The 24,399-nt window shown below is 38.2% G+C and overlaps 3 protein-coding genes across 3 annotated transcripts; 1 reads left to right on the top strand and 2 right to left on the bottom strand.

Moving 5' to 3' along the window:
• Positions 1-11,903: 11,903 nt before the first annotated feature.
• Positions 11,904-14,547, top strand: LOC110692345 (protein FAR1-RELATED SEQUENCE 5-like). Its single transcript, XM_021869353.1, has 4 exons — positions 11,904-12,245; positions 12,691-13,411; positions 13,454-14,069; positions 14,399-14,547. Exons 1-4 carry the CDS (start codon positions 12,211-12,213, stop codon positions 14,545-14,547), a joined length of 1,521 nt encoding a protein of 506 aa, XP_021725045.1. The 5' UTR covers positions 11,904-12,210.
• Positions 14,548-15,106: 559 nt separating this feature from the next.
• LOC110692344 lies at positions 15,107-18,524 on the bottom strand. The gene is made up of 5 exons (XM_021869352.1): positions 18,121-18,524; positions 17,794-17,980; positions 16,914-17,159; positions 16,081-16,396; positions 15,107-15,489 (listed from the first exon to the last, which is right to left on the bottom strand). The coding sequence occupies exons 1-5, from the start codon at positions 18,522-18,524 to the stop codon at positions 15,476-15,478; spliced, it is 1,167 nt and encodes a 388-aa protein (XP_021725044.1). The 3' UTR covers positions 15,107-15,475.
• LOC110692239 lies at positions 18,496-20,656 on the bottom strand. Its single transcript, XM_021869234.1, has 2 exons — positions 19,567-20,656; positions 18,496-18,984 (listed from the first exon to the last, which is right to left on the bottom strand). The coding sequence occupies exons 1-2, from the start codon at positions 19,594-19,596 to the stop codon at positions 18,628-18,630; spliced, it is 387 nt and encodes a 128-aa protein (XP_021724926.1). The 5' UTR covers positions 19,597-20,656; the 3' UTR covers positions 18,496-18,627.
• Between the last annotated feature and the right edge of the window lie 3,743 nt (positions 20,657-24,399).

Genomic DNA, 24,399 nt, shown 5'->3' with positions numbered 1-24,399 from the left:
TTTCCTACTTAAATTCCTTGGCTACTTGGTAATTCTATTTACTTGGTCAAATTGAATAAAGAGTTCGAATACCGATTGATTAAATGGCCGACTGATCATCTATCCTGGAAACAGACAACCAGTCGTCCAGGGGCATAGGCGGCATACTTACTATTTGTACCTATCTTAACGTTCGGCCATGCACAACAGTCTGTCTAGTGAGCAAATTTCAAATACTTAGACAAATTTGAACAAAAACAAAAAATTTGATTAAAATGAGCCGGCCATAAAAGACCAGCAGAATATTCAAAACCCCGGCCCCCTGGCCGGGTAATTACAAAGCAAACAGCACGCAGGCCGTGAAAAAAAAAAAAAAAAAAAATATACTTAAAGCTTAAGAAGGGGGCAGTTCAGTATCAGCAGCAGCCGCCTGGTCAGCACTCTTCTTGCTGGACTCGGCCTTAGCTGCATCATCTTTTGATGCCTTACCCCCAAGTGGCACAAGCGCCACAACCGGCTCTTCCTCCTCCAACGCAACGTCCATCGCCTCTTCTTCAGCAGCCGCCAGGATCTGTTGATTATATATTTCCGAACACTGGCGGTACGTTCTTTCCCATGAGGCAAAGTCGGCACTGGGGAACAGTCGTTCCCAGGTCATGCGTTGGATTTGGGCGGAGTCTTCCACCATCTCCCGGACGAGCTCTTGTTTCTCTTGCTCGGCCTTGTCCGAGAGCTCTTGGGTAAGACTCTTCTCCTGGTTCACCAGGCGTTCTTTTACGTTAGCCAAAGATTTCTCCATGGCTTCGTAAGAGTGCATTTTCTGACGAAGGGGCTTCAGCTCGGCTTTAAGTTTGGTGACGGTCCCCTCCAGCTCGTCAACCTTCTTTTGGGCCGCCTCTAGCTGAGCCCGAACAGCGGCGGTCGCCTGCGCCTGATAATAAAGAAGATCAATGGTCAGTACTTCATTTTGGGCAATTTGAAACATTGCTTTATCACAGCTGGAGGCGGCCATAGCCTTTGCGGCCTTTACCTCTTTGTTTTTCCGATCAATCGGCTTGCGAAGGCTGTTGACTCGGAGCAGGGCCTAAGTACAAAGAAAAACAGGCGTCAGTTTCCAATCATAAGGGTTAACAGGCGTCCTGGAACTTCAAAAGGGTATACCTCAGCTAGGATCCCCGAAATTCCATCGAGGTCAAGGGTGCCGGCACCCTTGACCGCCTCCCTGTCAGAGGGAGGAACTACTTTAACCATTGACTTGGCTACCTCAACCAAGTCAAGTCCCTGGGGGCCGGCTGCATTAAGCAGAAGGAAAAACAAGTTAGACCTAATCAAGAAGGAATCAAGAGTGAGTTTTTACAAGCAAGTGTCCATACATCTAGGCGGCCCCGCCTGGGTTTTTGAAGAAGTGGCCGGCTGCTTCTCAGCCGCCACTGTTTTCCTGGAAGACCCAGGAGAGCTTGCAACAGTCGTTCTCCGGGCCTTGGGGTCCGGCTGTTGCGAGGAAGAAGCCCTTGGAGTGCCAGACTGAAAACAAAAAGAGTTAGTATATGCATAATACAACTTAAAGGGGAAGAGTTTTCAAAGCTTACCAAGGGTGCCTCCTTGCTGGGGGAGTCGGCGTACGACTGCTTCATTAGCGAAACCCGCAGCATGGCCGCCGCAGTCTTAGATGCTGTTATTTTACTCATGGCGTCGGCTGAAAGAAATAAACAGCAAAGTTAGTAAAAATCCCAAGTAAACAAGGCGTGAGAAAACAGAGTATTCGTCAGGCCGGCTACCTCTAGAGCACCGACTGCCGAGGCCACAGGCGGCCAAGAAGTACTCATCATAGAGCCACTTGAAGCTCGGGACGCAGTGTAGGGGTACTTGCTCTCGTACCCCTGAAGTAGAGTTCACCCTAGTCTCTACTTTGAAGAGTCCTTTGTCTAGGATCTCTCTTTTAGCCTTTGGGGGAACAGGCGGCATGCTGCGGCCGCCTGCAAGAAGAGGCGGATCTCTGTTCCACTTGTTAAAACGTTTGTTCAGCTCCGTGTCTGAACTCTCGATAATAAGGAAGGTGTTCCGCCAATCCTTCCATTTGTTTGCCTTACCTCTCGTCATGAGGTAACCCCTGTGGCTTGTTAGTTGATACCAGCCGGTACCTCCCGTCTTAGGGGTCCGGCTGAGATAGTTCATGTGGGCGAAAGCCTCAAAACTTGGCTCCACCCCGTTCAGTTCGCACCCGGCCACATAGCCGAGTACGTTTACCCAAGAGTTGGGGGCTAACTGCCATAACCCCAGATCATACCCATCTAAAATCCGCTGAACAGCCGGATGTAATGGGAAGCGCAGACCAGCTTTGATGGCCGCCACATAGCAGCCAAAACAGCCGTCACCATAGCTGGTACCAGCCGGCCAGACGACAGTATCTTCTGGATCCGGCACAAACAGTAAATACTCCGGGCCCATTTTGTGGTTAGCAATAAAGCTCGCCACGTTGTCTCGCATGGTTGCGATCCGGCCCCGGGGCACCCTGCAGTAGTAGGGGGTGTTTTCCTCTCTGTAAGAGGCGGACGGCTCTGCCCAATTATCCCCCTTCTCCACTGCATGGGAACTTCTCGCCTCTTGTAGGCGGTTATGTTTTTCTTCTGAGTCAGAAGAACTATGGTTAGAAGAACTATGGTCAGAAGAGCTGGAATCGGACTCGTCCCCTGACGAGTCCGAAGAGGACGACTCCTCCCCTCTCCTAGAGGGGCCCGCCTCCTCTCCCTTAGAAGGAGCAGAAGGTAAATTAGACATGTCCACGGTTAGATGAGAAGGGAACACCTTGGTCCCTCTCTCAGAACTGTCAGCTTGACAGTCGCCTCGTTCCACATCTGGCGCCTGGTCAGATGTTTCGCTAAGGAGTACCCTTTGGGAGGAGCCGTCTGAGTTTGATATTCTAGCAGTCTTTTTTGTTCTGGCCATCACGTTCTGCACAGACACAGATTCAGTCGGACTTTGTATAAAGGGCAAAGATGGGTCCAGAAAAGGGCAGGCGGCACTCCTAGTCCTAGATTCAGCCGTCCCCGGTGACCGGCTGATCACTAACTTAGGGCGTGTCGTGTGCTTCCATGGTGCCATTTCAAAAAATAAAAAGAAAATTAAGAGTAAGAGAACTGAGTTACCTGAACGGATGACAGTTGATGAAGTCCTGAAAGTTCGGGTCAGTCGGCTTGTCAGAACAGGCGGTAGGCAGAAAAAGTCCGAAAATGTCAGAGCAAGTTCAGGGGTCCGAATGTTCTCGCAAAAATTCTCAAATGTGAAAATGACCGAAGTCAGCACTTCCTTTTATAGGCAAAATGAGAAGGCGAAGGGTCGCTTCCGAATTCAAATTTGGGCGGGAGAGTCTCCCGGCCGTCTGCAAGGTGACACCTGTAACGGGCCGTCGCCTGTCACCGTGCGACGCCTGTCACAGGCGACACGTGACCAGTCGCGTGCCACCTGTGAGGGGCAAATGATTAGGGGATTTTTATCCACCAAGCGCCGTTTGACAAGTGGACCAACCAGGTTCCGCCACGCGTCCTCCACGGACCACTTAAGACACGCCACGTGTCCACCCATGCCAAATGGGACAACCGGCCATCAAGGCCCATTTCAGTCTAGAAGCCCGATCGGCCCTAGGTTTACCTTAAACCTAGAGAGTTGCACGCTTCCCAAGGCTATAAATACTCGATTAATCCTCATTAATCAGGGGACCGAATACATTACGGAACACACTAATAACCGGCTGATCTCGCTAGCAAAGCAGATTACCTACATTAAATACTCTCACCTAGAGAGACCTTATTACTTTAATTTCTGTATTAATTACTCCTTAATCAGGTACTAACTTGACCGTTGGAGGCGGAGCTCTCAGGAGTCTCCGTTATTTTGCAGGTACAGGCGTCCGGTTCCAGTCTCGGAATTGTAACTCTCCCGCAGGACATCAGAAAACCCCGAAACAACTATGCCGTCACCTCAATTAAGATTATAATTTAATGGGAAATTCTACATGGTGGCCTCATGAATTCAATTTTTCTACGTGGAAGACGAACTTTATTCGAACTCTCTTAAGTGGCACCAAGGTTTAGAAAAATTAAGCATAGTGTCCTCTTTTAGGTTTTATGGTTAACTTTTTTATTCTTTGGTTAACCATGATTAATTTTTTTAAAAAAATAAATCAAAAAAATTAAAACCACCACTCAGCCACCCACCTAGCCATCAGTCGGACCCTACTGCCGCCTGTTGCTGGTGCCAGCACTCCCAAACCCCTCCACCTCCCCCGGGCGTCGGCGCCACCCCGACCTCCCTCCCTTCCCTTTCCCTAACCACCGTTAACTCAGCCCCCACCCTCATAAGTCGAAACCCGACCCTAACCAATCCCGTAACCCTACCTCCACCCTTCGGAAACCCCAAAAATTCGCCGAAAAAGTCCGGCCGCCCCTTCCCCAAACCTGGAAAAGGTCGACGCTAGGGTTTCGTGTGTGGGGGGAGGGGCAGCCGGACTTTTCCGGCTTCTTTTAGGGGTTTTCGATTGGTGGGGGTTGGGGTTACCGGATTGGTTAGGGAAGGGGAAGAGAGGGAGGTCGGGGTGGCGCTGACGCTGAGAGATGGGGTTCTGGGCGCGCCGGCGCCGGGGGAGGGGGATTAGGGCGCGCCGGCGTCGGGGGCAGTGGGTACGGCAGGTGCCGGCTATCGTGGGTTTTCTTTTTTTTGGTTTTCTTTTTTTTTGGTTTTCTTGGTTTTTTTTTTTTTTTTTTTTTTTTTTTTTTTTTTTTACATTTTAAAAAAAAATTTAATTACTTATGGTTAACCAAAAACAAAAAAAATTAGCCAAAAAATCAAAAAATGGGCACTATGCTTAATTTTTCAAAACCTTGGTGCCACTTAAGAGAGTTGGAAAAAAGTTTGTCTTCCACGTAGAAAAATGAAATCTTGAGGCCACCATGTAGAATTTCCCTAATTTAATATTAGAGTTGTCATCCTGTTTTCACTTATTTCCTAAAAAATTGTTTGGGTAAATTAAATTTGTTCATTGCATATTTAAAGTTACTAAGGGTGTGTTTTATTCATCTGATTTCACTAAAACTAATCTAAACTTATCTTAACTTATTTTAATTGGAATTTGAACTTGGATAACCCTTATCAGAACTTATTTTTCCTAAATTGAACTTATTTTTTCTGAGCTAAACTTATCTTAACTTAACTGAACTTATTAGACCTGAAAAAAATGATGAGAAGGCATTGGGTGCGGACGTTCGCACGCAAATTTGGTGCGGGAGGCTTGGCTGATACTCCCTCTGTCCCAAATTACTTGCAACATTTTGACTGGACACGCTTGCCGATGCACATGTTTGACCGCCGATATCTTTTATTAGATATTTATAAAAGCTATAAAAAGTTTATATTAAGAAACTATACATTAAAAAAGACCCAACAACATCTTACATGATTACATTGGCTTTCATATAATAGTTAGAAAAGATGGTCAAAGTGAGATGTGTGAATAGTGCAAAAAGTCAAAACGTTGCGAGTAATTTGGGACGGAGGGAGTATATTTTACTTGTTGGCTGATATGTTTCATTTGTTGGCTGATATGGTTTTTGTGTTAGCTAATATATTCCTTTTGTTGGCTGGTATGTTTTTTTTTTTTTCCTTTTGTTGGCTGATATCAAACATACATCATTTGGCTTATATGTTTTTTTAGTTGGCTGATATATTTATTTTGTTGGCTGATATGTATATTTTAATTGTTGTCTTATATGTTTCATTTTGTTGGCTGATATGTTTATTTTGTTGGCTTACCTGTTGCTTTTGTATGCTTATTTCATCCTTTTGTTGGCTGATATGCTTCATTTGTTGGCTATATGTTCTTTCTGTTAACTTATTTGTACCTTTAGTTGGCTGATTTCATCCTCTTGTTGGCTGATATGTATCTTTTGTTGGCTGTTATGTTCCGTCTCTTGGCTGATAAGTACCTTTTGTTGGCTGATATATTACTCTTATTGGCTGATATGTATCTTTTATTGGCTGATAGGTTCCTTTCGTTGGATGATACGTTTTTATTAATGTCTGGTATGTCCATAATATTGACCTATATCAAACATCAATTGGCTGATATGTATTATTTGTTGGCTAATATGATTAACAACATAACATGCTAACATAACATATGCGTGGCTCTCATTTCCTCCCTCTTTTTCATTTCTTCTCTCTCCCCTTTCCCGCTATTCCCCTCTTTTTCATTTCCTTTGTTCCTCTCTTTTTCATTTCAATGAAACAACACCACTGTCCACCAAACCCATAAATACATTCAACGACAAATCCTCACGCCACCCCACCTCACCGTCCACCTCACCCACCAACCACCACACCACCACATCACCAGCCAAACCCACCAACCACCGCATCACCAACCACCGACGCCGACGCCACGCCACTAGGACCTCCGATTGTAAGTTTTTTTGTTTTCTTTCGATTTAGGGTTATTTATTTGTTTTAATTTGTGATTTGTTTTGATTTTGGAGATTTCATTTTTTTCTTTGTATTATTTGGAAATTTCGTAGATCCCAAATTGCTTCCAAGTAAATCTCAAATTGGTGGAAGAAAGAGGAGAGAGAAAGGTTCAGTTTTCTGATTTTTTCTTTGTATTATTTGGAAATTTCGCAGATCCCAAATTGCTTCCAAGTAAATCGCAAATTGGTGGAATAAAGAGGAGAGAGAAAGTTCATTTTTCTGATTTTCAGAGAGAAGAAAAGTGAAAAGGCAAAAAATGGAGAATGGTCGCACCAAACATTGGGTGCGAACATCCGCACCCAATAGTTTGTGAAAAATGAAAATAAGGTGAACATAGCTGGCCCTAAATAGATAAATCGCATGGGTTATATCGGATGTTAACGTGTGTAGTAAGAGCATTAGAAGCAGTATTCTTCTTGTATCCTTAGATTTACATTCCGATGACTCTTGGATGTTGAAGACGTTTAGTCCCCTAACTTTTGATTGATTTCTCACTTTTTGGTCTACTAGTTGTGGTCCCGCGCGCTTCGCGCGCGGGTACCCCAATGGCGGTGATTATTATTAGTAAGTAATGTATCCGGTGGTTCTGTTACACGGTAATTATGTTTGCGTAGTGTGTGCATGTCGTAAGAATTTAAAGTAATAAAGGCAATCTAAGAGGGAAATGTTGCATTCTAAGTTATTATATGAGAAAGATGTAACTTAAATTATGTTATTAGAAAGAAGTAATTTGAATTATCATGTTAAAAAGAAGTAATGTTCTTAGAATCAGATCAAAAGATGTTGTTACAATAAGAAGTATAAATAGTTCTAATTTTAATATCATATTGGCTACAAAATTAATGATATAATGTAATAATAATCATTCAAATAAGAGTTTTAAAATTATTTGTTGGTTTGTGGGGGTAAATGCAAAAGTTCGTTATAGTTAATGGCGAAAGGGCTAAGGACGTATAAGATAAGGTGGTTATTTGTGTTTTTAAATAATTGCTATTATTTTCATAAGTGTTCTTCTATTCTTAAGCATTTTAGTAAACCTCTTCCAAAGCTAATTGTCCGGTCGATTTTTCTTAAGTGGTCTTTCTCTCTCCAAAGCTAATTACCCTAATTTTTTAAGTGATCTTTCTTAAGTAGTCTCTCTCTCCCCATAAACTAATTGAATTGATTTTCTTAAGCGATCTTTCTTAATTAAGTAGTCTATCTCTCTCTTTCCTAAGTGATATTTCTCTCTTTTTGAATGATTGATCTTTCTTAAGTGGCCTCTCTCTCTCTCTCTCCCACTCTCTTTATAGCTTTTAGTAACTCTTTCTCCTAAGCTAATTTCTCTTATTTTCTTAAGTGGTCCATCTCAAATGATCTATGTTTCTTAAGTAGTCTCTCTCTACTTCTATAGATTTAGTGCAATAAATTTTGGATCAGAAACATACATATAATGATGATTGTTTGGAAGTTAAATCTGGAGCAATGAAAATTAGAATACAATGGCAATGAAAATTAGAATACAATGGCAAGTTAGTTCGAGAAATGGATAAAATTATATCAAAATATTAGTAAACTTAAATAAAATACACATTTTTGAAGTTAGTAAACTTAAATAAAATACACATTTTAAAAGCAATGAAAATTAGAATACAATGGCAAGACCGTTAAAAATATAACTCAGAGCCACAAGGCAGTTTACTAAACAAAGATTCATATAAAATAGCTACACGTGTACAATATGGTATAAATTAAATAGTTTCAACATCAAAAACGGCAAAAAAAAAGGTAAATAAAAAAAGGCAATTTGATTAATAATCTGTAATTGCAGCAAAATGAAGGATATTCAAGCTATCAAAAGGCTCCATTCTCAACCAATAAGCAACATAAAGACAAAAGGTGTTTTTTATAAGAAAAGGTGCTTGATACAGTGCAAGAAACAAATGATATTGAACGACTGTCGAACACTTTAAAGATGAAAAGAAATTGTGCTTGATATAGTGCAAGAAACATATGATACTGAACGACTGAAAACTTTAAAGATGGAAAGAAATTATGACAAGGCTAATTAATATTACTTATTTAACGATGTAGCGCGCGGTACCCCAATGGTGGTGATTATTATTAGTAAGTAATGTATCTGGTGGTTCTGTTACACGGTAATTATGTCTGCGTAGTGTGTGCATGTCGTAAGAATTTAAAGTATTAAAGGCAATCTAAGAGGGAAGTGTTGCATTCTAAGTTATTATATGAGAAAGATGTAACTTAAATTATGTTATTAGAAAGAAGTAATGTTCTTAGAATCGGATCAAAAGATGTTGTTACAATAAGAAGTATAAATAGTTCTAATTTTAATATCATATTGACTATAAAATTAATGATATAATGTAATAATAATCATTCAAATAAGAGTTTTAAAATTATTTGTTAGGAAGGATTCAATTTAATTTTATCATGCTACAATAACTTTTAACATTAACTTTATATTCAATTTATACTACAGACACATCTTAGCTAAGACACCCTAAATTGAATTTAGAATTAAAAGAGCATATAACTTAGATTAAATTAATACTTAAATTGAATTAAATTGAATTTAGAATTAAAAGAGCATGCTACAGAAGTATAACTTTTAATATCATATTGGCTATAAAATTAATGATATTATGTATGTACTACAGAATATGAGATAGCTTCTGTATATACTACAGACACATCTCAGCTAAGACACCCTAAATTCAATTTAAGTATTATATACTAAATTGAATACAAAATTAAGTTATATTCAATTTAAGTTTTAATATCGTATTGGCTATAAAATTAATGATATAATATATATACTACTGAATATGAGATAACTTCTGTATATACTACAGACACATCTCAGCTAAGACACCCTTACGAATCCTTCCTAACAACAATTTAGGTACCAATATATATATATATATATATATATATATATATAGGGTCGGGATCCGGTGAGAACCACCTTCTATGTGAGAACTCATCCTATATGTGAGAACCAATCTCAGCCATCAAATTGTATTCAATCCAACGCATGTGATTAATCACATAAAACTCCTAAAAATCACACCTAACTGTCATCTCTCTCCACCTAGCTAACTAACTTCTCTCTCCACCACGAAGCTTCATCAATGGCGCCTAATCAGTAACGCTGTTTCTCATTGCTTCAAATTGGATCCTCCAAGTAATCATAAGCAAGTTCACACCGACCTCACTCGCCTTGCGCTATATTACTAATCGCGATTGCAATCGCTACTACGAATCAAATTCGCCAGGTTATTGAATTGCATGTTAATTGGATGATAATTTTTTATTTTTTGGTTTGTTCTGTTCTTATTGAATTGCATATTTAATTGCATCAATCGCCAGGTTATTGAATTGCATGTTAATTGCATGATAATTTTCGATTTTTAAGGTTTGTTCTGTTCTCATTGAATTGCTTGTTTAATTGCATCAATTATGGATTTGATTGAATTTACTTCTTTGAAATTTTTTGAATTAAATCAATAATTTAGGTTTGATTAATTTGATAGAAATTGGAAATTTGCAATCAAATTTAAAATGAGCAAATGAATTGAAAATGAGCAAACTTAAATATTTGTAATAATATAAAAAACATATAATGAGCAAACATAATTAAAATGAGCAAATCCAAAAAAAAAAAAAAGCAAATATAAAAAGGAGCAAATGAGCAAAATAAGTTGGTAATGGTGGTGGTGGTAGGGTGCAGGGGACAGGGGTGGCGGCGAGGGAGTGAGAGTGAGACAGGTTGTGGTGGTGGTAAGGTGCATGGACAAGGGCGGAGGAAGAAGAGAGAGTTTGGTGGTGGTGGTGATTGTACAGTATAAGAAAGAGGGTAAGAAATGGGATTCAGCTCATTAACATGAGTTGTAGAAGCAGTGAAAGTGAAAGAGGTAGCTGTAGCTAATGAGCAAATATTTAGTTGCTCATTTATCAAATGAGCAAGTGGTTGTGCTTCTTAGATTGAGCACTTCTGTGTGCTATGATAATTTGATATTACTGTGTGTGTGTGTGTGTGTGTAAGTGAGTGTAAGAGTGCATGTGTTAGAGTGTGTGTGTGTGTGTGTAAGAGTGTATGGTTTTTGTAGGCAAATATGCTATACTGAATGCTATATATGCTAGGTTTTGCAAATCATAGTGAAGGGTAGCATTATCAAGTTTTACTCCTTTTCAAATCATCTAGTTTCTGCTATCAAAGCATTGAGTTCCTTGGTTTTCTTGCCTGCACACAAGCCCCACCCCCCTTCTTCTTGGTCTGTTTCCTGCGCACCAACCACACTCCCTTCTTACACTTCCTTATACAAACCTATTCCCCCCTCCCCCCTCATCTTTCTGTTTGCACTTCTGATTTCTGAAGCTGATTTCAGATCTATTTTAGATTCTGAAATTATTTTTTTTGTGTGTGTGTGTGTGTGAGTAAGTGTAAGAGTTATGCTGTAAGTAGTAATTAATATGGTTAAAAACATGATGCAGCAACATAATGTTCTGATATGAGATTTTTAATGAGCTTCCTTAAACTATTTTATGGAATTGTTACTAACCTGTTATTTCTATTATATTTAATGTCAGAAATGATGAGCAACAACGAAGAACTTGACAGTCATTCTAGTACCATCACAAATGTGCCAACTACTCCTACAATAGTAGTTTCTTCTAAAGTAGCACCTTTGCTCACTCCTGGAGGAACAAAAGAATGGCTTCCAATATGCCCCAATGAGTTGAAACCAGCTATAGGGATGAAGTTTAATAATCTTGAAGAGGGCCTTGAATTTTATAAAAGATACGCATTTGCTGCTGGATTCAACACAAGAAAGTCTACAACTAAAAGGCAAAGAAGAAGCAAAGAATTGAAATCACAATATATCTTATGCAATAAAGAAGGATACAAAGAGAAAAGAAAGCCTACTGTTGAAAAAGATTTAAATAACAACGAAGGAGAAAGCAATGAAGAAAAAACTTCAATCAAAAGGAAGAGACTCGTTACTCGTGTTGGGTGCAAGGCACATATTGTCATAAAGCATTGTGATGATAACAAATTCATAGTGTCACAATTTCATGAGGGACATACTCATGCACTTTATACACCTAGTTGCAATCTCTTCCAAAAAGAAGGAAGAAAAATGAACATATTGCACAAAAAAATAATTGTGAATAATTCTAAGGTACGACTTTCAAAGTCTCTTATGTTTCATGAATTCTCTATATGTTCTAATAAAAGTTGTATGCTCATTTGAAAAATGAGCATTTAAATGTTTGTTTATTTGAAAAATGAGCATTAAATTGTTTGATCATTTGAAAAATGAGCATTAAATTGTTCAAATGAGCAAGCAAATAATTGAATTGTTTGCTCATTTTAAAAATGAGCATTTAAATTATTTGCTCATTTGACAAACTGTTTTGTTCTTTAAATAGATGAATATTGGTCCTCTTACAACTTTTTGAATGATGAAGGAAATTGTTGGAGGATATGATAACATCGGTGCATCTAAGCAAGATTTCAAAAAATTTCATAGAGATTTGAAAGCATACATTCAAGGAAGTGATGCTTAAATGTTCGTGGATAACTTTACCAACAAAAAGCTAATGTGGAGCGCTTTTTTCTTTGATTTTGAGATGGATGAAGATTATTGCCTTTGTAGAGCATTGTAGGCTGACCCCTTTTGTAAAAAGAGTTATGCTCTATTTGGTGATATGGTATCCTTTGATACCACATACCAAACCAATAGGTAATTCATAAAAATCACAATTCATTTTTATGTTATAACTATAGCTTAACTTAATAACTTTGTTTTAAATGAACTTAGTATAATTGTTTGCTTATTTCACAAATGAGTATTGACTTATTTGCTCATTTCACAAATGAGCATTCAATTATTTGCTCATTTGACAAAAAAGCAAACAATTGTTTGCTTATTTCACAAATTAGCATTGAGTTATAAGCTCATTTGACAAATGAGCAATCAATTATTTGCTCATTTGTCAAATGAGCATTGAATTATTTCAGTAGCTGATGACAATTCTGATTTCATAATCTGATTTCAGATTCTATTAGAGATTGTGAGTGCGTGTATGTATGTGTATGTGTGTGTGTGCGTGCGTGTGTCTGTATCTAAGTACGTGTGTCTGTGTAGTTATTTGATCATTTAAAATTTAATCTGTATGTGTAAACAGGTACAACATGGTGTTTACTCCATTTACAGGGGTTGACCATCATAAGAGCTGCATTACTTTTGCTGCTGGTTTCATAGCAAAGGAAGATATAGTGTCATTTGAGTGGTTGTTCAGATCATTTCTCAAAGCAATGGGTGGAAATGAACCGAATTGTATGATTACAGATCAAGATCCAGCAATGAAAATTGCTGTTAAAAGTGTGTTTAACAAGACTGAACATCGCTTCTGTATGTGGCACATGATGAAAAAGTTACCAGATAAGGTGGAGAAATCAATCATGCAAGAAGAAACTGGTTTCCTAAAAAAATTATGTGCTTGTGTTTGGCATCTTGAAATTGAACCTGCTGAGTTTGAAGAAAGGTGGAACAAGGTGATGGTTGAATACCACTTGGAAGAACATGAGTGGTTAGGTTATATGTACAAGATAAGGAACAAGTGGATTCCGGCGTATTTCAGAGATGTGTTCCTTGGAGGAATAATGCGTACAACATCAAGATCCGAAAGCGAAAATAACTTTTTCTGCTCCTTTATCAATCATCATGTGTCACTTGTTGAGTTTTACTTGAGATATGAAGCTGCAATTGATGCCCAGAGACACACTCAAGGTCAGAATGATAATGATTCAAAGCACAAATATCCTGAGTGCAAAACACCACTAGGGATAGAAAAGCATGCCTCACATTTATATACTAACACTGTCTTTTATGAATTTCAATATGAGGTTGAAATTGCTTGTTTTTCTTGTGGTGTTGATGAATTGAAGAAAGAAAATGGATTGGAAGTTGCAAAAGTAGGTGAAGGAAATCGGATTAGAACATTTGATGTTGTGTTTAATCCAACTAACTATGGCACCACATGTTCTTGCAAGCTATTTTATAGACAAGGAATTCCATGTAGACATATGATTTGGGTTTGGAAAGCAAAAAGGTTTGAAACCATTCCTGAGCAGTATATGCTACACAGATGGACTACTATGGCACTGAAAAAACCAATTTTTGACTTGGGTGGAAACCTGTTGGAGCAATGTGCTAATTTAATTGACAAGAAAAAATTGTTAAATGATTTATGGTCAGTGATACACACTTGTGTAAGTTTGGCAGAAGGCAATGATGAAGATATTCAAGATCTTGTGATAAATCTTCAAGGAATAAGAAAGGATTTGGAGGCTAAGAGGATTGCAAGGAATAATGAAACAACAGGAAGTGCAAACAACAAAGGACAAGACATTGAGCTATTGATTGGAGCTAGTGTGCCAACTGAAATAATTGTCAAACCTCCAAAAATTTCAAAGAATAAAGGGACTGGAGTTCATGTATCAAATGAAGAGACTTCAAAAGAGAAAGGGGCTGAGATTGATGTGCCAAATGTTGAAACAAGAGGTAGAAGTGCAAAAAGGCTGAAGGGAGAAAAAGAAAAGGCTATAGAACAAAACCAGAAAAAGAAGAGATTATGTAGAGGTTGTGGTGAATTGAGTCATCATGATATTAGAAATTGTCCAAACAAAGTATAATGATACTTTTATACAAATATAAAAGTTAATATTTTTATATAAATATAAGATTTAGCATTTTGTGTTTTTAATTTTGTTGAAATGAGCAAATATTTTGCAAGCTCTGTTATCTATCATACACACATGTAATTATACCAAAGCTATTCTAATGTCCCTGGTATCCCTACAATTCAACAAGTTCCTGGGGTCTAAACACAGCATTGCCTCAATTCACAGCTAGCTTTTATAGAAAACAAAGAATATGCACCTTCAGCAATTTAGAGTACAAATTTCCCATGGGGTCACATAATTGCTCCTTAATCCATGTGGTGAGGTCTCCTCCTTCACATGTCAGTGTCTTTACATAAGCTACCCTTACATAAAAAACCAACACATTATAATTGTGCAACCATTCTTTACTAAAATGATAAGCTACAAACAAGGGCCTTTACGCTAAATCTTCACTGCTCCCACACTATCTCTAAAACAAAGCCTCAAACCTCTTATGACATATTCAAGTTCCAAAGAATAGGCATTTTCAGCATTTAAACAATTTAAAAATTATATGCCAAAGGCAAATCAAAGACATTTAACCAATGCATAGCTATAATTCTGGATATTAACTAAGTATAGCACAAATGAACTTAACAAAGCAGTAAGCAGAAGCAACAGAAATAGTCCAATCCAAGATATTATACAATGAGTTCAGTAAAGAGAACAACCCAACATACCCTAATCTTCAAAATCATAGAGGCTAAATTAACTAGATATATGCTAATATAAAAGTTAATATTTTTATACAAATATAAAGTTAATATTTTTATATAAATATAAGATTTAGCATTTTGTGTTTTTAAATAGTTAGTTGCTCATTTGTCAAATGAGCAAATAGTTAATTAGCAATTTAACAAATGACCAACAACTTAATTAATAAGATAGAAAATGATATCCATTACATTGACATAGCAAAAGTTATACTTAGAAAATCCTAACAACATCATAAAAACATTTGATCAACTAAGAACATTTGTCACATTTGTCCTATTAAAACATCATAAAACTAACACTTCTATTGTTCTATACAAAAACTATACAAATCCTAAGAACATCATAACAATTGATCAACTTCAGTCTTTAACTCTCTCCGTTGATTGCTCTTGGATTGCTGCCCCTAGCTTTCATCAGCATCACTTGGTTCCTCAGCCTTTTTTTTTCTTTTGGACAACTTGTTTAGCAGGTTTAACAGTATTTACTTCACTTGAAATAATTGAGAAGGTATACTTCAAACGAAGTTTTTCAATAATTATGTCCTGCAAAGAGAAAAAATGAAGCAATAATTCAGGGTAAGTATAGGGTAAGTAATGGCTTCATGAATGAATATCAACAAGCTGCTCACAAATTTTAACCTAAATTGCAATTAAAATTAAAAATGGATAAAAAGTGCAAGTGTCCCATTCCAGAAGAAGCAAATTATAAAAATTGCAATTAGACTTTTTCTGGTTAGACAAGTCAGGTTCTACTGCTTACTTTACCGTCCTCCCTGATCTGCCACTATCCTTTATAATCTTCTTCACTTCGTTCCTTAATATTTTGGTGATGACTTATGGTGTATCTCATTCGAGATAAAACATTAAGATTCGGATATTAGTCTTCTTTCAGAATATTCAATATTAGCTTCATAAGATTTAATAACTAAAGAGAGAGATATCGAAGAAAACTCATATCCACTAACTTCTGATTAGTTTCTAAACCCTAACTACTATCTTACCTAAGATTGTTTTGCAATTATTATAACAAGAAGCTATCACTGATTGAGTGTGTTCGTTAACAAATATACAACAATATGAAGAGAATAGAGTACTCAAAGCTCAGTAAAGAATGCACATAAAACAGGTGCCTACCAACAGGATTTGCAGCAATTAAGTGCTCTCCAACACATTTAATACTCATATGAGAGGAACATAGCCTGTAAGTTGCAACAACAAGCATGAAATGTGAAAGACTTAAATTATTTTTCTTTAAACCTGAATTCCACTTTTGCAAACCCATATATGTTTCCATATGCCTCATCATTGCAACACCACAATACAAATGATGATCATTTGAAGACTTCCAGGATAAATCAATCAGTACAGACTCCATAGACTTGATCTGTTTTGACAAAACAACACTTTGTATACTTCCTTCACCATCCATGAAATATGAAAATGCACTTCTCTGAAAATGAACAAATAAGTTAAAATAAGAACAAAAACAGGTAGAACAAATATAGTCAGAACAAGCAGAACAAGATCAAGATAAGCAACTAAACTCTAATCATTTTTCTAAAATAATCTAACAAAATCTTGAGCCATTACTGCCACCTACCCACACAAACCTACCCACACATTACACAATTCTGATTTCAGAAACTAATTTCAGAATCTGATTTCAGATTCTATTACAGGTTGTATGTGTGCTTGTGTGTGTGTGTGTGTGTGTGTGTGTGTGTGTGTGTATGTGTGTGTGTGTGTGTGTGTGTATATTTTCTTGTTATGGGAGAAAGGAGAAATTCAGAGGAGAATCCTGAAAGGGTTAGGGTACCGCCGTCACTGGCTCCGAGGACATGGAATTTCATTCAGGGATATAATGAGAGGAGACATGAATAAGGAATCTGGTAACAACATGACAGGCATCAATGGGGATATTGATAATGAAGTGATTTATGATGATGATGAAGTGCCAGGAGACGTACCAGATTTTTAAGCAATTTCTTATTTTCTCTAGGACCATCACTGTAATCAATAACCTCAATTGTACCACGGTCTGTGGTGGTGTTAAAACATACCAGATAATAATGATCTTTTTCAAATACTGGGAAAAAGAAAAGCTCAATATCTTTCTTTGGGATGATTGTTTTGCTGAAATCCAACTCCACAACCTCACAAAACATTTTATTCCTTTCTTGAGCACGATCACTTTCGTATTGAAAAAGGCAATCCTAAAAAAATACATAAAGAAAAATACATAAATAAGATGAATATAAATGAAAAGAGTAAATAACAAATGAGCAAAGTGAATATGAAATGAGAAAAGTCATATAAAATGAGTAAATTGAATTTTTTTTTACAAATGAGAGTGAATGTTTTGCTCCATTGACAAATGAACAAAAAATTAACTGCTCATTTGGCAAATGAGCAAAAAATTATTTGCTCATTTGATAAATGAGCAAAAATTAATTGCTCATTTGATAAATGAGCAAACGGAAGACAATACACTACAAAGTGCAAACAAACAACCATGACATAATTATGCCTTGAAGATAACTATAATAGGCAAATTTCTTAAATTAGATCTATATTTCAAATACTTTATCAAAAGATTTTATGTTATTTAGTATCCAATAAGAGACTTAAATTAAATAAGTATTTGTTTTTTGCTCATTTGTCAAATAAGCAAGAATATTTGACAAATGAGCATTGAATAGTTTGCTCATTTGACAAATGAGCAAAGAACTAATAATAGTTTTTGCAAATACAAAACAACATCTACATTCAAATAAAAAAAATTATATGAAATGAGCAAAGTGAACATGAACAAAATAAAACAAAATAAAATGAACGAGTTGAACTTACAACTGCATTAAGACCGAAAAAGAAACGTCCACTAGAATTGATATCTCTATATTGCTCATTATAATTTAAAACAGTAGACCATGCATTAATGATATCGCCATGAATTTTTCTCTGAGTTTTTAGCATTTCAAGTTGAAATAGCATTACTTCACTATCAGGCTCACCCTCGCATAAAAACCCTGCATCACTACATATAAGATTTAGGGAAGTTAAAATAATTTCAATCGTAGATATGTAAAGTGAGAATATAAAGCTAGACTTGTTTTAAGAAAGAAAAATATGGTCAGTTGCCAATTTCCAGAACTGAAAAATTGAATAAATACTTACAAACGATTTTTCTTCTCATGAAAAAATGAATCCATAACACCTTTCTGAACTGCTGTTAATGGTGTATATATGTTGATAATCCGAGACTTAAAAAGAGATCTTATCTGCAACGATGGTTGCACTTTACGCTTCTTTGGAATACAACTCTCATTTTCAGCATCTCCTTTTCTCTTAAGCGCAATTGGATCTTCTTGAGCATTCACAGCATCAGCAGCATCAGCAACAGCAGCAACAGCTGATTTAGAAGCACCAACTTGTGCACTGACAGGAGCAACTACAGGTTCATCAGTAGGTGCAATGCCAGGGGACTTCTCCTGAGAATCAGTTTCTTGAGAAGAGATTCCTAAGCTGAATGAAGGAGTTCCATATCCTTTGGCAACTGAACTTCTTAAACTATATCTCATACTTGACTCTCCAAGTTTTTTAAACACATGTTCAGCAACCTTAGGCTGTATGATAACAGATGGAGCTTCAATATCAGGTATACCACTTGCTATGTGAACACATTCAAGCAATCTTAGTAACATCAATTGGTTCTGATTCAATCAGATGATCAACCCTAGCATTAATTGTAGATTCAGCATGCTTGTCATTGCCTGAAATCTTTGAAAACCTATCCCAAGCTTCAATTACAGCTGGATCTTGCCAATACTGTTCATCTTGGCTAAATGAGAGAGGAATATCTTCAGTCAAAGCTTTAGAGCTCATCTTCTGCTCATCACAAATGGTCATTACATCTTCCTTCAGCTTTTGAATCTTCTCATTGTTTGGAAAATACTTAACAGTAGTTTCATGTTTTTGACTGAAATCCATGTATGCCAAGACTAGATTTGTAGATGCTGTTGCAAGCTCCATAAGGCATTTCTATAAAAAAAAAAAAAAAAAAAAAAAAAAATACATAATAAGATTAATATAAATGAAAAGAGAAAATATGAAATGAGAAAAGTGAATATGAAATGAGCAAAGTGGATGTGAAATGAGCAAAGAAATGTGGTACAGAAATGTGATATTAACCCTATCCTCCCTAAGATACAACCATAAGATGTATCTTAGGGAGGATAGGGATTGGGCTGATAATTATGATGTAGATTCAGACAACTTTTCATGGGTTAGCTTAGGGGAGGAGGCACAAATCACTATTTTACAAGGTCTGGGCAGAGTTCCAAGTCTGACACTAATATGGTACAAGGGTAGGACATGTAAGCTACGTATGGGACATCCATAGTTAGGGTGTCACCAGGTCAGGATTGGGGCTGGGGAATGACCATATACTCACTTCTACCCTTGTACAAGTTGCAAGCTCTGTTATCTATCATAAACACATGTAATTATACCAAAGCTATTCTAATGTTCCTGGTATCCCTACAATTCAACAAGTTCCTGGGGTCTAAACACAGCATTGCCTCAATTCACACCTAGCTTTTATAGAAAACAAAGAATATGCACCTTCAGCAATTTAGAGTACAAATTTCCCATGGGGTCACATAATTGCTCCTTAATCCATGTGGTGAGGTCTCCTCCTTCACATGTCAGTGTCTTTACATAAGCTACCCTTACATAAAAAACCAACACATTATAATTGTGCAACCACTCTTTACTAAAATGATAAGCTACAAACAAGGGCCTTTATGCTAAATCTTCACTACTCCCACACTATCTCTAAAACAAAGCCTCAAACCTCTTATAACATATTCAAGTTCCAAAGAATAGGCAATTTCAACATTTAAACAATTTAAAAATTATATGCCAAAGGCAAATCAAAGACATTTAAACAAGGCGTAGCTATAATTCTGGATATTAACTAAGTATAGCACAAATGAACTTAACAAAGCAGTAAGCAGAAGCAACAGAAATAGTCCAATCCAAGATATTATACAATGAGTTCAGTAAAGAGAACAACCCAACATACCCTAATCTTCAAAATCATAGAGGCTAAATTAACTAGATATATGTTGATAGTTAAAAAATAAAAAGAAAAATTGATATCGGATTCAATTAATATGCACAACTCAAAGGATATTCACCATGAAAGTCACGCTCACCTCATAACAACTCCCACACCCCCAACCTTTTTAACCCCCCAACTCTTTCATCGCACGGCAACCCCCAAATTCACAAAACAACAATACAAATTCACAAATTAAGTAAAAAATAACAAAAATTAGGAAAAAAAAAAACAAAAAATGAGCAAAGTCATATTCGCAAAGTCAAAACATGACAGTTAGGTCGAGCACTCAGAGCTAATCGCAAAAGAGCTGCTAAAACAATGTATTACAAAGAACCAGAACATAATCACAACAAAATAGCAACAAAAACGCAACATATTCGCAACTAAATCTAGCAAAAATCGCAACAAAACCACAACATAATTTCTCAAATACACAACCAAAGCAAGAACACTTGTAAAAACCTAAATTCAAGCAAAATAAAACTAAAACTAACTTGATAATTACTCAAAAATACGAAAATAAAACTAAAATCAACAAAAAAAACAAAATAAAACATATTCGACACAAAGTAACCTAAAATTAATGAGCTAAAATAAAAACAAATTAAACGAAAAGCAAAACGAAAATAAACAACATAATCGCAACAAAATCAAGCAAAAATCGCAACAAAACCACAACATAATTTCGCAAATACAAAACCAAAGCAAGGACACTTAGTAAAACCTAAATTCAGCCAAAATAAAACTAAAATTAACTTGATAATTACTCAAGAAAACGAAAATAAAACTAAAATCAACAAAAAAAACGATAATCAGAACAAATTAAACGAAAATCAAAACTAAAACAAACAATGAATGTAACATAAAATTAATTGAAAAACAACAAATGTATAAACAATAGACTTACATTAACGAAGAATTGATGAAGATTGAAGAACTTGTGATGAAAAATCAGAGAGCAACAGAGTAGAAAACCGTAGAATTGAAGGAGGAGAGAGAAAATTGAGCGAAAAAGAAGGAGGAGGAGAGAGAAAAAACGCAGGAAATAAATTTGTTTTGTTTTACCGGGTTGTATTATGACTGTTGGATGTAATTGATCCAACGGTTGTTTTGGGTGTTTTTAGTCCCTCGGGAGAGTTACAATACGGAGTATGCGCGCTTGACTTCTGTACCTGCAAAACCACGAAACTCCTGTTGGGTGGAGTTCCGCCTCCGACGATCAAGTTAGTATGATTTACGGATGGGTAAACGTGCGGAAAGTAAATAGGTATATCTCACTGATTCAGAGAGATTCCGCAATTAATATTGCTCGGGTTTTGTGTATGTATTTTTGAATGCCCAATAAATGAGGAGGATTCCTCTATTTATAGCAGATGAGAATCTGCTCCCCCATTGGGGGTTCAATGCCACGTGGCATCCTCTGATAGGATCCCCTTGGACCTATATTAGGGTGACACGTGTCAGGCCCTCATTGGGCCACGTGGCAGGGGTAATTTTTACCCCAAACATTTGCCCCTCACAGGTGTGACGTGGCGTAGCCACGTGTCACCTGTGACAGGTGTCAAGCACAGGGGAGGCGACGATTGAGTTGCTTCCCGCCTCTCTCTCTTGGATTCAAATTTTAAAAATTTGAGGCAGAAGTTGGTGATTCGCCTTCTGGGCTTGCCTATAAATTGAGGCGTACCCCCTCTCTCCTCCTCACTTTACAAATTTTTTCAAAAATTTCTTGAGAGCTCTGACACCGGCTGCTAATTTGTGCAACCAGTTGCTTCATTCAAACGCATACGGATACCGGTTGAGGACTTCTTCACTTAACTCACACAGGTACCGTCTGACGTGATTTTCTTTCTTAGCTTGATTAGAACCAGAGACGGTCTTACACCGTCTGGGACTCCATAAGCCCTTTTCATGTTTTGCATTTGTTAGACCCACAGACGGTGTGGACCGTCTGGGGAAACTTCAAACCATGATCCTCAAAGATAGACCCTCAGACGGTTGTGGACCGTCTGAGGTATCCTTAAACAATGGACTTTCCACTGAATGCATCCCATAGGCCCACAGACGCGTGAAATACCGCCTGTGCATCTTTAGACTGGTCTTCATGGAGTTGCACTCAAAAGACCCACAGACGGTTACATGCCGTCTGGGGCATCTTCAGACAAGTCTTCATTCTCTCCCTTTTTTTTTAAATGTCCTCAGCCGGAAATATTCCGCCTGGGTCATCTTCAAACAATTGCCTACAAAAAACTTTCATTTCATAGACCCTCAGACGGCTAGGAGCCGCCTGGGGTATCTTCAAACAAAGGATTCTTCAAATCCAGACCCACAGACGGTTTTGGACCGTCTGGGGTGTCTTCAGACCATTGCTTTTCGAACTAGACCCACAGACGGTTATGGTCCGTCTGGGGTATCTTCAGACAATTGTTCCTCAAGACTTGGATCCATGATACCCTCAGCCGGACTTACTCCGGCTGGGGTATGCTCAAGCAATATTCTTCATAACTTGCTCATAATCTGTTCTTGTAAGGCCCTTAGTCGGAGATAATCCGCCTGGGGTATTTCGGAGTAATTTTTATCATAATTTTATTTGCATTCATAAGACCCTCAGCCGGTATTAATGCCGCCTGGGGGGCTTTTAGGCAATCTTCATCGATCCCGCCTGGGGGGTCTTTGAGCAATGCTCCGATATAATTCATTAGAACCTCAGGCGGCTTATATGCCGTTTGGGGTACCTTTGGGCAAGCTTCCTTGATACCGCATGGGGTATCTTTGAATAAAACTTTGTGATACCGTTTGGGGTATCTTTGAACAAGCTTCCTTAATACCGCCTGGGGTATCTTTGAGCGAATTTCCTTGATACCGCCTGGGGTATCTTTGGGTGAGATTTTTCCAAAATGCCTGACTTTGTCTTTGTGCTTCAGGTTTTTAAAACACAAACGGACTTCTCCGCCTGTGGCATCTTCAAGCCACATCTTGGAAACTCAGCAATCAAGTCTTCTTCAACCGTCTTCATAAATTCAAGGTATCGCCCTTGCCCCTTTTGTAACCTCTTGAGTTTACCGGTTGTATAGGTTAGAGAACAATGGACTCTCCCAATACACACACGGCACGGCCTAGGGCAGTTGTCAACCGGTCACCGGATACGGCTGAATCTAGGACTGGGGATGCCGTCTAGGGGTGCATGGAACACCCTTACTTTTCTGCGAATCCAACCGTCTCTGTTCGTGTGCAGGACAGAATGGCTCGGACAAGGAAAACGGTTGTTGACCCCGAGTACAAGTCAGATGATTCAGCCTGTACTCCGGTTGAAGAGATTTTGGAAGAATCCGGGAGCTCAAGCGGTAAAGAAACCGATCAGGAAGCCGGATCTACATAGTCCACCATGACACCGGATGCCCCACAAGAAAATGAGGAGGCATACAACTGGCCTTCAGTAAACAATCCAATGGAGGCGCACATGAGCACCCGGGATGTTGTGACATTAAACGCAACTCTCCCAGCATTTTTGAAAAAGCGTCCGGTAGGGGACGGCTGGGAGTTGGGTGTCCCGCCTGCGAGCGCGACAGTCGTCTGGGAGGATGACTTGGAACATGCCGACAATTACTTCGGCTGCTATGAGGCGGCATTCAAAGCCGGCCTCCGGTTCCCCCTTCACAGATGCATCAAAGCCATTTTAAGAGGCTATGACTTGGGGGTCTGGCAGCTTACACCCAACTCTTGGGTGAACATTATTGGTTACATTACCGCCTGCGACATGCAGGACGTGACGCCTAGCTGGGAGGCGTTCGCGCATATGCACTACTTGAGCCGTGCCCCAGGCGGCTGGAATGCGTGGTACACTCTCACCACGCATCCGGAATATATGATGACCTTGGAGAAGCCCTCCAAGTGGAAGAGCTGGAAGAGCAAGTTTTATTTCGTCTCTTCTCCTTCAACGGCTGCTAATCACTGGATGCGCCGTTACAATAAGAACCCGGCTCTTCTGGGAAAGAAGTGCGCCCTACCAACGGTTCCGGCTGAGGCTTGGGATGCCATAATGGAGCCGGGGCTATTTAAGAAAACCATCGAGCCTTTGGCTGATGGGACACAAATCATTGTCCCTCTATTCTGGGTCCCTCATCCGGACTGGTTCAAAAACGAGGCGTTCCTCTCCGCCTGCGGTCTCAGCACTTTTTGGGACAAAGGTCTACTGCTTAACCGGCAATTTATGCCGCTTGTATGCTGTTTAAATGATGCTAACATTTTCTTGTTATTTTGCAGAGAAAGGGCTAGAAATGACTCCTCCTGAAATGACGCCGGCTAAGTCAGCCGCTGAGATCAGGAAAGAGCAG

Source organism: Chenopodium quinoa, unplaced genomic scaffold (assembly GCF_001683475.1).
Source record: "Chenopodium quinoa cultivar QQ74 unplaced genomic scaffold, ASM168347v1, whole genome shotgun sequence".
NCBI classification, from domain to species: domain Eukaryota; kingdom Viridiplantae; phylum Streptophyta; class Magnoliopsida; order Caryophyllales; family Amaranthaceae; genus Chenopodium; species Chenopodium quinoa.
Note: the sequence above shows the minus strand (reverse complement) of the source record. Positions and strands in the feature narration are given on the sequence as shown.